At 40.3% G+C, this 13,617-nt stretch overlaps 1 protein-coding gene and 1 non-coding gene across 2 annotated transcripts in view; one reads left to right on the top strand and one right to left on the bottom strand.

Annotated features, from left to right (window-relative positions):
- The first annotated feature begins 1,883 nt into the window (after positions 1-1,883).
- trnaa-agc (transfer RNA alanine (anticodon AGC)) lies at positions 1,884-1,956 on the top strand. Its single transcript has one exon. It is a non-coding gene; the product is annotated as a tRNA-Ala (tRNA).
- A 1,200-nt stretch (positions 1,957-3,156) lies between these two features.
- Positions 3,157-13,617, bottom strand: part of LOC115162009 (otoferlin-like) — a 48,109-nt gene continuing 37,648 nt past the window's right edge. Inside the window, exons 31-42 of the mRNA XM_029712909.1 lie at positions 12,293-12,430; positions 11,144-11,281; positions 10,835-10,962; positions 10,430-10,600; positions 9,618-9,778; positions 9,223-9,365; positions 8,957-9,045; positions 5,422-5,520; positions 5,085-5,326; positions 4,657-4,835; positions 4,318-4,418; positions 3,157-3,832 (exon numbers count right to left, since the gene is read on the bottom strand). Coding sequence (XP_029568769.1) covers positions 3,652-3,832; positions 4,318-4,418; positions 4,657-4,835; positions 5,085-5,326; positions 5,422-5,520; positions 8,957-9,045; positions 9,223-9,365; positions 9,618-9,778; positions 10,430-10,600; positions 10,835-10,962; positions 11,144-11,281; positions 12,293-12,430 — 1,770 coding nt within the window. The 3' untranslated portion in view covers positions 3,157-3,651. The remainder of the gene's footprint in view (positions 3,833-4,317; positions 4,419-4,656; positions 4,836-5,084; positions 5,327-5,421; positions 5,521-8,956; positions 9,046-9,222; positions 9,366-9,617; positions 9,779-10,429; positions 10,601-10,834; positions 10,963-11,143; positions 11,282-12,292; positions 12,431-13,617) is intronic.

The raw sequence follows: 13,617 nt of genomic DNA, 5'->3' as shown, positions 1-13,617 counted from the left end.
CTAAGAAATAAGAGAGGAAGCTAAATACAGGGTCAGTGCTAATACCAAATGTACAATGTGCAGGGATACTTGAGTGTTTGAGGTAGATATGTACATATACTGTAGGCAGGGAATAGGAGAAAGTGACTGGTAGCTGGATAAAAAATAATAATGTCAAAAGTAGAGCCCTAAATAGGGAATAGTGTGCCGTTTCGGACGCACTGAGTTAGTTAGGGGTCTATGACCAGTTCAAAATGATGCTGGTCATCATGAGCATCATAAGGAATAGAACTCCTTTGCCCTGTACTACTGCCTTTTCAATGCAAACCTACAGCCATCTGCAATAGAATCTGACCTGCATTCTCTCACGTGCTTTGACTGTCTGCATAACTCTCATCTCTTTGAGTTTTATTTAAGTAAATAAACAAACGATTGTGAAATAAACTGTTATAATACTGTTGTTGATTTCTGTTTCGCTAAAATATTGTGGGCACAGAAAACCATGGAAAGAGCCCACTGGCCCTCCTATGGGCCCCACTCTCGATGGTAGGTCCTAATCTCTGTTAACCCAGAAGTAAAATCTTGCCTAATATGGTAAACTGGTTGGCTAATTTGGTCAACTGGTCTACAGGTAGAATCAATTATGTATATAAACCCTGGATTGCTGATGCTCTGTATTGGCCAGTGAGATGCTTTGAAGCCACTGGTCAGCGATATTTGCACTCCTCAGAAGGAGCAGTCCTCCATATGAGTGAATGGAATTCTACAATATTTCAATTAAATGTTTCAAGGACAAAATTATGTGTATTTAAGTATTCTTTGGTTGTAGTGGGGACAGTAGCATCCAAACTTTAAAAAAATTATACTTTAAATACCTTTTTATATATGCTTAGCTCATATAATACAATGTAAAAGTATGCATTGAGGTGTTTATAATAGAATCAACGTGGTCAAAACATATGTTGACATTAATTAATTTTATAATGGTGGGGGAGTGCCAAGATGGAGGCGCGGTGGTTTCAAAACAGAGTCGAAACAGAGGAAGAGGAAGAGAGGCCCAACTCGGCGGTAAATCTGTCTCCCTCCAGCAGGTGGCGTATTTTCGCTGTTTCGCATACCAAGCAAGGAGTTTTTGTACGGAGGTCAATGAGTGTTGAATTTGGTCAACAAATAAATTAATGGCTTATTTGCTAAAAATCTACTTTTATTGGTCACATACACATGTGTAGCAGATGTTATTGCGAGTGTAGTGTAATGCTTGTAAGGTTTATTTGATCGAATATAAGTTTCGTAACGCTTAAGTTGTTACGAGTGTACTGATATAAGACCAGTGATAACCATCAACTTTGAGGAAAAAACGTTGTCTCGAAATGGTTATATGCATATTCATTTTATGAGCCTAGTAGCATAGCGTCTCTCGCCATTGAACACAGGCGGTTGACGTCAACAACCCTCATCGAATATTCAAAACAGGATTACAATGGTGAGATTTATCCACCAATCCAAATAAAGGATAGGCGGGAGCTAGACAGTCCGTCGTGCTGCTTTGTGGACAACGATTCCCAATGTTAGGGCGGATGTATCTTGTCAGTAAATCCATAATATTTTATATATATCATTGCGCAGATTAGTAGGGCCCAAAAAAGAGTGCGTTTCCATCCAAGGACTGTAAAGGGCAATATTGTTCCACACAAAGTGTTGCAGTGTTGAAAAAATGAATAGCATTAGTCTTCTATTAATTTCGTAGATCAATCAAGCAAAATACATGTAGAAAGAAAATGTCTCTATAATTTTAGATATGAATGTCGAATCTCTATTCTACTCAATGCCTACAATTCTTTTGTTCAAATTCATCACAGCACTGACAAGGTCTTGTATTTACACAGCCGCTGTAACACATATCCGGGGGATTAGCTCAAATGGTAGAGCGCTCGCTTAGCATGCGAGAGGTAGCGGGATCGATGCCCGCATCCTCCAACTCTTTTCTTGAGAGAGCAATTTATTATGACTTTACTCTCTAACTTTAAATTAAAATACGTATTATATACTACTACATCAATTATGAAAATCAACCTTTAGAACGGAAGGATTTTAAACATAAAAAACGTTTTCTTCAATAGGTCCGTTATTTTGTTGGTTGTGGGACATACAATCAAAATAAACAGTAAAATCGAAACAAACTCCTTAATTCAATACTGAACAGCACTGTGTGCTCGATACTCAAGCCACACCAAATACACTCCAGTAAAATCCCAGTAAGCTATACATATCTATGTGTAACAGATCTGGGTTCAAATACTATTTAAAATCGATCATATACTTGGAAACTACTTTGCTCTAGACTGCCTAGAATACCAAATGGGTGGGTTTTCAGTTTTGCGACTATTCTAAGCCAGGCAACCCCATTCAAGATGAAGTATTTGAAGTTTGAAATTATTTCGAATAGTATTTGAACCCAGGTCCGCTGTGAAAGGCTTAAACCTACCTGCACATCGACGTGGTAGACTTTCACAGACAAGAACCACTCAGACATAGTCAAGTTTCAATGGGCAGCGTTGTACAACGTTTGCTTATCTAGGTACACCAAACAATGCACTCCACTGAAGAAAAAATGGAATACATAGTAGGCTATACATAGTAGACTATACATGTGTTTTGGGTAAAGGTGTCTGTGTGTTTTGGATAAAGGACACAATCCTCGCTCTTGACCATGTATCCAGGCATGCTGTATATGAAGAGGCCCAGGATGAGCACCAGCAGCAGGGCCACCACTAACTTGTCCATGAGCCAGAAGTACTGGTTGCAGATGAGGTTTTTGATGGCCTTGAAAGGCATAAGGAACTACAGGAAGGCTGTGTCTGGACTGCTGGAGGAAACAAATAAGGGTTGGTTGGTTGGTTGGTTGGTTGGTTGGTTAGACTGCAGTAAAGTTAATAATAAAATGGAAAAATAGCTTGTGGTACAGTAGGTTAAAATTCTTTGGACCTGCCATAAACATGTATGGTTTCATAATTATGTCTCATTATCATCATGATCATGAGACATTTGGAGTCAGATGAAATGTTGATCCATAATAGTGATGCCTCATTTCTTGCTAAGATATTCTGAAAACAGATTGGATTGGATTCAGATGGATTGGATTCAGATGCATGGAGTGACAAAGATAAACAGGCTCAGTTATTGTTCTTCTCAGTTTATTCACAAAACCCAGATTATACGTAATATACTACATACTGCACACTGTTAAACAAAGACATTAATATCAACAGCCACAGAAAAGGCAGTCAGTGCAAACCAAGGCTAATACATGACTTCAAGCAAGAACAAAATCAGAACTCCAAAACAAAACATTTTACTTTGTAGATTGAAGTTTTTTGCAACCCCATAATATTAAAATGTTTACTACTGTATGTCCTTGAACAGGTATTTGAAAGGGATGTATATATATAGATAATAAATCATATTTATTTTATTATTTATTTATACTTGGACATGGTTTTGGTACCTTTTTTTAACGATACATGGTGTGTGTACGATTGTCTTGTCAAATGGCAAAAACATTACAGGACCTCCATGAGAAGAGGAGATGCTTGTTACTGAAAACAAGTCGTTTAACATATTATCGAGTTTGGAAGTTGTTGAGTAACTATCCCTTTTAAGATTTTCCACTTCTCAAGCCCCCATTAGCTTCTTGACCATGTATCCAGGCATGCTGTATATGAAGAGGCCCAGGATGAGCACCAGCAGCAGGGCCACAACTAACTTGATCGTGAGCCAGAAGTACTGGTTGCAGATGAGGTTTTTGATGGCCTTGAAAGGCATGAGGAACCACAGGAAGGCTGTGTCTGGACGGCTGTGAGAGAGAGACAGGGTTGGTTGGTTAGACTGCGCTAATGCCTTATAAGGCCATCAAACAGAGACTCAGAAGATTACCAAATATGACTTTAAGATACAGGTCCGGTCTGCTGTAAATATAAACAATCCCATAAAAATGATGGCATAAAGAAAGGGTATTTTAGTAACTGGACTGCTGATGCTCTGTATTGGCCAGTATGATTATCCCTGTTCAAATCCAGTACTTAGTCAAATCAATTTCATAAAAGACCCTTTCTCTATTCCATCATTTTTATGTCTTTTAATCAAATGGACCTTTACATTAGGATGCGTTCCGACCGCATGGTAGAGCTTTGTTTTAGTGCAACCTGTTTTAACACAAAAACCCCATGCTCCTGTCCCTTCCCCACTCCAATGCACCTTCCTCGTTGAAATACATTGAGTTGGCTCCAACATTTGACACGGTATTTGTTAGCTAAGTGGTAGGTTAAATGGTGCTCTTACTTGGGTTTCTCCAGGGGTTCAGGTTCGTTGCGTCCTTCACCTACTGGGTTCTTCTCAGCCTCCTCTGCAGTCATCAGCTGCAGCTCTGCTTCCACTTTCCCCTGCAAAGACACAAACAACATCACTACCAAAACACTGGGGTTCATACAGTATACAAAAGAGGTTTAGTCATTCTTTATCTTTTGACTGATCTGTTACATTTCCAAACTGACCTCTGTTCAGTCTTTAACTCAGCTAGTTTCTTCACAGTGTAACTCAATTATCACGCTTTGTTTAATCAAAGACACCATTTTGTCAAGTGTATAGTTTACTGTGTTTAATCCAATCAACACTACATACAGTGAGTTCAAACTCGTCATTCTCATCTCTGGCCAGGAAGGGCCACCAGCCCTTGATTCTCCTCTGTTTGAAGATGGACACCATGGGAATATCCTGTTCGTTCAGCACCATGTTGATGGAGCACTGCTTGGCTGTCTTCGCTCCACGAGGAAAACGGTTCAGATCCAGCTCAATGGCGCCTAGGAATAGACAAAAATATCATGCATATTTATTCGATATGCATAAAGGTTTCTCAGCTGTTGCTGTTGTTGTTATGTTGATGTTGTTGTTATGACTGCAACAACAGTACTTTCCATGTCCCAGAATACAAATTCAATATAAAAAAATCAGCCCTAGTCTGAAATGTTAAATTCACAGAAAGACCAATATTTACAGCCCAGAAAATCATTATGGTGAATGTTTAGTAGAGGGAAATTAAATCACTCCACCTAAAAAGTCATCTGCAGAGAAGTGATCAGCATCCCAGACTTGTAGGTTGAGACGAGCAGGGATCTTATACTCAGTCTCGTCCCAGGCAAACATAGACTCCTTCTTAGAAATGACAATCTTCTCCTCAGCCTGTAGGTAGTCAAAGGGGTAGATGAAGCGCCAATTGAAGAGACCCTCCCCTGTCAGGGAATGGTAGTGGACGTCTGTGTCCTGCTTGTCCTCCTGCTGACCCTTCAGCCAGCTGTTGAATGAAATGAAGAAGAAGAAGAAATGGTTTTAATATTTAGTACACCTCCAGAAGTTAGAAAAACATACTTTCAAAGGAACATTATTTACCCCCGCACGAAGATATCACTGGACTTTTCTCCAGTGAAGATGTCATCATCCTCTAGAATGACCTCGTCTGTGTTCCAGATGATCACCCTCAGTTCAAACCTGCCGAACCAAACAGCTCAGTGTCACATCAGTGAGGCACAGTAACATTTTTGTTGCATTCTGTGTTTTTAAAATCTCTGTTATGTGATATATCTTATCATATAAAATTGTGAATTTACTGATATATATACAGTACCAGTCAAAGGTATGGACACACTTACTCATTCAAGGGTTTTTCTTTATTCTGACAATTTTTTACATTGTAGAATAATAGTGAAGACATCAAAACTATGAAATAACACATGGAATCATGTAGTAACCAAAAAAGTGTTAAACAAATCTAAATATATTTTATATTTATATTTTTCAAAGTAGCCACCCTTTGCCTTGATGACAACTTTGCACACTCTTGGCATTCTCTTAACCAGCTTCATGAGGAATGCTTTTCCAACATTCTTGAAGGAGTTCCCACATATGCTGCAGACTTGTTGGCTGCTTTTCCTTCACTCTGCGGTCCAACTCATCCCAAACAATCTCAATTGGGTTGAGGTCGGGTGTTTGTGGAGGCCAGGTCATCTGGTGCAGTACCCCATCACTCTCCTTGGTCAAATAGTCCTTATACAGCCAGGAGGTGTGTTTTGGGTCATTGTCCTGTTGATAAAGAAATGATAGTCCCACTAAGCACAAACCAAATAGGATGGCATATCACCGCAGAATGCTGTGGTAGCCATGCTGGTTAAGTGTGCCTTGAATTCTAAATGAATCACAGACAGTGTCACCAGCAAAGCACCCCAACACCATCACACCTCCTCCTCCATGCTTCACGGTGGGAACCACACATGCAGAGATCATCTGTTCACCTACTCTGCGTCTTACAAAGACACGGCGGTTGGTACCAAAAATCTCAAATTTGGACTCATCAGACCAAAGGACAAATTTCAACCGGTCTAATGTCCATTGCTCATGTTTCTTGGCCCAAGCAGGTCTCTTCTTCTTATTGGTGTCCTTTAGTAGTGGTTTCTTTGCAGCAATTTGACCATGAAGGCCTGATTCAGGCAGTCTCCTCTGAACAGTTGATGTTGAGATGTGTCTGTTACTTGAACTCTGTGAAGCATTTATTTTGGGTCTTCCTTTCCTGTGGCGGTGCTCATGAGAGCCAGTTTCATCATTGCGCTTGATGGTTTTTGCGACTGCACTTAAAGAAACTTTCAAAGTTCTTGAAATTTTCAGCATTGACTGATCTTCATGTCTTAAAGTAATGATGGACTGTCGCTTCTCTTTGCTTATTTGAGCTGTTTTTTGCCATAATATGGACTTGGTCTTTTGCCAAATAGGGCTATCTTCTGTATACCACCCCTACCTTGTCACAACACAACTGATTGGTTCAAATGCATAAAAAAGGAAAGAAATTCCACAAATTAATTTTTAACAAGGCACAACTGTTAATTGAAATGCATTCCAGATGACTACGTCATGAAGCTGGTTGAGAGAATGCCAAGAGTGTGCAAAGCTATCATCAAGGCAAAGGGTGGCTACTTTGAAGAATTTCAAATATAAAATATATTTTGATTTTTTTAACACTTTTTTTGGTTACTACATGATTCCATATGTGTTATTTCAGAGTTTTGATGTCTTTACTATTATTCTACAATGTAGAAAATAGTAAAAAATTAAGAAAAACTCTTGAATGAGTAGGTGTGTTCAAACTCTTGAATGAGTAGGTGTGTTCAAACTTTTGACTGGCCGGTCCTGCCGTCCTTGCCGTTCTGTTGTGATTGTCAATTCCATATTGTCCATTTTACTTTGACCTGTTTGTTAACATGACAGCTCATTTTTATTTGATTGGGCACCATTTAGGTGAGGCTATTTGATCGGAGAAACCTGCATGATGGTAAAAGTGTCTGTCTCATTACATTGCCATACATTATATCTCCAGCCTGTCGGCTACAGAAAAGGCCACATACTCTTTCTACCATATCCTATACCTATATGATTTATGTTAGATAATGTTTTGGACAGAATGTTGGTGGAGCGCTGCAGAGATACATCTCTCCAACAGAACCCTGGAGAGGCACGCTGGGAATGGACAAGCAAAAGATTTTGCACGCCTGCCTTTGACAAAGTGGGCAATGGTTATCAAAGGGCAGCAACAGCGCTCACCTATAAATCCCATATGCCACTGGTTGAGAGAAATTGTCATTGTTTTTGGGCAAAATTCTGTGAGGTTTTATGTGTTGTTGTTAGAGGTGCATCTTGGTCAGTTTAGCTCAGAAAAGGCCGCCGTCCTCAATCTAATCCTGCCTAATGAGCGGGCCGGCCATAGTAGTGATGTGTGGGTTGACTCATAATCCGTGGTCCCCGCGGTTGTATCCGCGGGGCGGTGGGTTTAGGGTCATGAAATATTGTGTGGATGAAGGGCGGGTGGATTGTGGGTTGAATAAAGAGAAAACAATGTATTAAAAACCCATTAATGTAGAATTCTTGAGCAATTTATATATATCTATAGGCTATATTGAGGTTTTTCTTGGATTATTTTAGGGTATCTAGTGTGTAAGCCTAAACTTTAGGGTCTATCTGTATACGCACCAAATAGCCTACACGCCAATCGCCAAATGCTTTAGGGAACAGGCAGAAAAGGTTTACGTCGATCCATGGAGGCAAAAAGGACAATGTCGGAGTTTAATTTAATAAGAGAAAAGCTGCGAAATGGAAAGATGAAAATAAGGAGAAGGGAGGGTCAGAAAAGTAATGTTTGGGAAAGATTTGGTGAAGTGGTAAAAGTGGATGATAGCAGTGTCGGCCATGTTATGTGTGATGATTGAAAGGCGCTATACAAAATCTGTAGAGGTGCTATCTTTATCATCGTCATAAAACCTGATAGTATTTCAACCACATAAAATACGCATCCAAGCTGAAATGAAATCTTATCAGAAACATTTTGGGCCATTTTCACAACTTTCCTTACAACCAGTCAAACTGAAAATCTTTCCAGATGTTTTTTTTCTTCTTCCCGGTCCCTAGATGTTTTTGATCCACGAAAGAAGCAGAAAACTTTACAGATGTCAACTACATTGAAACATTCATTCTAGAGATTAATGCTATTATTGTGGTGAGCAAGGGTTTACTTAGTTTTCCAGGGAAACACATTTCTTTTATTGAACGAGACAAGCCAGTTAAGAACAACTTCTTATTTACAATGACGGCCTAGGAACTGTGGGTTAACTGCCTTGTTCAGGGGAGTTGGGTGAGGAGTTGGAGTTGGGTGAGGGCCTCAGATTTTCACTTTTTCACATATAGTTGAGGGTTGCGGATGGGTTATTGCCAATTGCGGGTGGGTGCGGGTGAACAAACAGCTGACCCTCGCCCCACTAATATACAGTGTATTACTGATATCTAACCCTGCCGACAATGCACATTCCTCATAACCTTTATTTCACTTTTCAAATTCTCTTACTAAATGTTTTTTTAAAGCACATTACATTGTACTAGAACATACTTCTTTGGTTTTCTGGGTGCGATATCAATGGCTGGTCCAGGTGCAGGCATATCCTTGGGGAACATGTCCACCCACATCTCAATCCTCCCCTACACAAAGAGAAACACACAGATAAACATGGGGTGAGATACAATTCTACTATCTTTACTTTACTGTACTTTATATTTGCTTTACTACCTTCACCAGGTGGAACCATTTCAAACACTGAAGCAGGCACTTGGGCATTTAGCAAGCACAGGCTTAAAGGCAACCTTGTCCTACAGTACCTGTTCGATGCCAGGCTTGTCAGGGTTGAGGAGTGGCCTGGTCTCCACATGTTCTGGGATGAGTTTACAGCCCACCCTGGGGATATCCTCCCAGTGCTTCAGCGCCGTCAGGGCCAGGTGCTCATCTGTCTGCTTCTTCAGACCTAAGGAACATCATCAGACCAACCCAGACAGACTGTACAGCAGTAGTTGTCAACCTGGGGTACTAGACTAGTCGAGTACTACCTAGCCTACCCACAGGGAAAGCTCATAAGAACATAGACCTATATGATCAGTTGTACATGACAGGGTACTTCAGCCAGGCAGAGAAAAATATGATTGGGGGTACAGTAACCAACAGGTGAGGGTAGAAAAGCATTTCAGGTAATGTTGTTGTGTTGTACTCTATACAGTACCATTTTCATCTTCGATCTCGGTTGGGCCCATAAAGATCCTGTTGGCCACCTTGACCCGTCCTCCCGGGCCATAGTGGGGCCCGTCCAGCTTGCCCTCTTTACACAGCTTGGCCAGGATCTGGGTTGGCTTCAGGGGGTCCCGCCACACATTGTAGCCATGGCTACAGGGACGAAAAAAATAAAGATGGAGACAAACAAATTGTATGCAGTTCTAAGATATTGGGTATTTATTTATGTATGGTTTATTTATCTAGGTCAGTCCTGAATTGCATCATGTACAGGATCCTGTGTTGTACGTATATTTATAGGCAAAAGAGAGGGTTCACCGAAATGGATGCGATGCCACATTTTGCTCTGTGCTTGCTGTAATAGTATTTACATGGGATATTTGGCTGTGATGCCACATTTTGCTCTGTGCTTGCTGTAATAGTTGTCTGGCTACCCAGAATCCTTGCTCTGGCCAAACGCTACGCCATGACCACATTAGTTTCTTCCCTGCAATGAGTCTGGATCTGAGTACCTCACCGACCCTTCACCGATGCAAACACATTTGGGGCTGTCTGATTGGTCCAGGGCCAGAGCCAGAACACACGTGGGTGAAGTGGCGATTTGAGAATTCGTCATTGGCTTTGATACTCTGATTGGTTAGAGACGATCCAATCACTGATGACTTTGTTTTGTACAACGCCCCTCGTGCCCCTCGTCACCACAAATGACTTTAATGATGTCAGTGTCAATCTAAAGTATGTAGCGAACGACAGAGCTGCGGAAGAATTAAGTGTGTGTCGTCAGGCTACTGTAATAGTACTTACACGGCATATTTGGATGGGAGGCCACATATGGCTCTGTGCTTGCTGTAGTAACGGTTCTCCAGATCCAGTTTAGTCTCCCCAATCAGGTCGTCAGTGCCCACTAAGTCCCAGTCATAGACGGACACTGTTAGTGTAGAGTCCATGGGAAATGTGGCTTCGATGTCAAAAGATCTGATGGGTTCAAAATAAATGACTTTTTTAAAGTCTTTGGTCATAACTTATGGTTATTATTTTCAACATGTTTACACTTTAAATGCGCAAGCTCTAACTATACAAGCAGCGGCAGTCTTCAGAGTAAATTACTTGGCTAGCTCGTATGCTATTAAGAATTCATTCATTCTACTACGACATCATGAATGTTAGTGGATATGGACTAAATATTGTTTTTAGAGTTTCTCCACTTACTTGCCAAAGATAGGGTTGAGTTGCTTGGAGAGGTAGTTCTCTTTATCTTTGATGTCTGATTTTCCTAGTTTGATAGCGATGTATGGATCAGCTTTTCCATTGATATCCGCTGGATGCAGATCAGTTGCCTTCAGAAAATTGTTTACTTGGTTTTATTTGACAATCAAGACATTACATGTTAATAATCACAGGATAGTCTAATGTCTGTAGCTTCCCAGATTAATTCTGAAATGTAGGATTGTAAGTAGTACTTAGTGTAGGGTAGTGTTGTGTTGTGCAGTGTAGTGTAGTTTTGTGGTGTGTACATACTCTGATGATATAGACCCGGACTACAACGTTGATTGGGTCGTTGGTTGGAATGTTCTGGAACATGCCCATGTTGGAGTCGAAGCCCATCTCCCTCTGCATCTCATCTGACACTGGCACTTTGTACATGCACAGAGAACCCTGGAACACAAACAGATACACGCAGAGTTAATACAATCACATCTAATCTGACACCTTGTACATGCACAGAGAACCCTGGAACACAAACAGATACACACAGAGTTAATACAATCACATCTAATCTGACACCTTGTACATGCACAGAGAACCCTGAAACACAAACAGATACACACAGAGTTAATACAATCACATCTAATCTGACACCTTGTACATGCACAGAGAACCCTGAAACACAAACAGATACACGCAGAGTTAATAGAATCACATCTAATCTGACACCTTGTACATGCACAGAGAACCCTGAAACACAAACAGATACACACAGAGTTAATACAATCACATCTAATCTGACACCTTGTACATGCACAGAGAACCCTGAAACACAAACAGATACACGCAGAGTTAATACAATCACATCTAATCTGACACCTTGTACATGCACAGAGAACCCTGAAACACAAACAGATACACGCAGAGTTAATACAATCACATCTAATCTGACACCTTGTACATGCACAGACATCCCTGAAACACAAACAGACATGCACAATTGTGTTAGATTCTGGACTGAAATAGAGAGCCACAGTGGAGGTGTCATAATACCCATAAAACCTAGCGGTCAAACAGGGAAATGGTTCCAATCGTTTTTACACCATTCATTTTTCCCATAGGGGATTTTAGAAACCTTAAAATAAGGGCTGTGTTTTGTGTGGGCTTACCCTTTGCATGCAACTATGTTATTTCATGTCACATCACTATGTCAGGATTGGGTGGGGTGTGGTATTCAACAAAATAATCGACTCCCTATGTTCAGTACAGTTTCTTCCTAACCTGGTGCCAGATATTTGTATGCTGTATAGACAACTCCAATAGACAACTCCTATAGACAACTCCTATAGTCATTGAACAACCATGGCAGAATTTAATGTACAGCACAAGAAGATCTGAGACCAGTCTACTTCCTTCTCTCGTCTGTCGCCGACAAAGAAGAAGGTAAGAAAGGGGTTTTACTTTGAATTTGCCAATAATCCTGTCCTCGTCCGCCATGTTCTGGTCGTCGTCGTCTCCGGCCTTCCCTCTGAACAGGTTGAAGGTGTGAAGCCAGTCTTCAAAGTTATCAAACTCCTTCTCCAACTCCTTGGGGTACACCTAATGAATAAATACAAAAACAGACTATACAGTATTTGCCCAGACTTCTGTTTTGAACAGCCTGAATTTAAAATTGGTTAAATTGAGATTCTGTGTCACTGATCTACACACAATACCACATAATGTCACAGTGGAACATTTTTGAAATTAATAAAACATTTAAAGCTAAAATGTATTCAACCCCTTTTGTTATGGAAAGACAAAATAAGTTCAGGAGTAAAAATGTGCTTAACAAGTCTCATAATAAGTTGCATGAAGTAATTCAGTGTTCAATACTTTTTAATAACTACTCCATCTCTGTATCCTGCACATACAATTATCTGTAAGGTCCCTCAATCGAGCAGTGTATTTCAGGCACAGATTCAACCACAAAGACCAGAAAAGTTTTTCAATGCCTCGCAAAAAAGGGAACCAATTGGCAGATGTGTAAGAATAAAAAAATCAGACATTGAATATCCCTTTGAGCATGGTGAAGTTATTAATTACACTTTGGATGGTGTATCAATACATGCAATCACTACAAAGATACAGGTGTCCTTCCTAACTCAGTTGCCGGAGAGGAAGGAAACTGCTCAGGGATTTCACCATGAGGCCAAAACAGTTACAGTTTAATGGCTGTGATATGAGAAAACTGAGGCTGAATCAACAATATTGTAGTAACTCCACAATACTAACCTACATTACAGAGTAAAAAGAAGGAAGCTTGTACAGAATAAAAATATTCCAAAACATGAATCCTGTTTGCAACAAGACACGTAAGTACCACTGCAAAAATGTGGCAAAGAAATTAACTTTTTGTCCTGAATACAAAGCGTTATACAATATGTTTGGGGCAAATCCAACAAAACAAAACAACTCTTCATATTTTCAAGCATGGTGGTGGGTTAAGTTATGGGTATGCTTGTCATGGGAAAGGACTATGAAGTTTTTTTATAATAAAAAGAAACAGAATATAGCTACAAGCACAGGCAAAATCCTAGAAGATAACCTGGTTCAGTCGGCTTACCAACAGACACTGGGAGACAAATTCACCTTTCAGCAGAACAATAACCTAAAACACAAGGCCAAATCTACACTGGAGTTGCTTACGAAGACAACATTGAATGTTCCTGAGTGGCCTAGTTACAGTTTTGACCTAAATCGGCTTGAAAATCTATGGCAAGACTTGAAAATGTCTGTCTAGCAAC

The sequence above is a fragment of the Salmo trutta genome, chromosome 25 (assembly GCF_901001165.1).
Source record: "Salmo trutta chromosome 25, fSalTru1.1, whole genome shotgun sequence".
Lineage (NCBI taxonomy): Eukaryota > Metazoa > Chordata > Actinopteri > Salmoniformes > Salmonidae > Salmo > Salmo trutta.
This window is presented reverse-complemented; position numbering and strand designations above follow the sequence as displayed.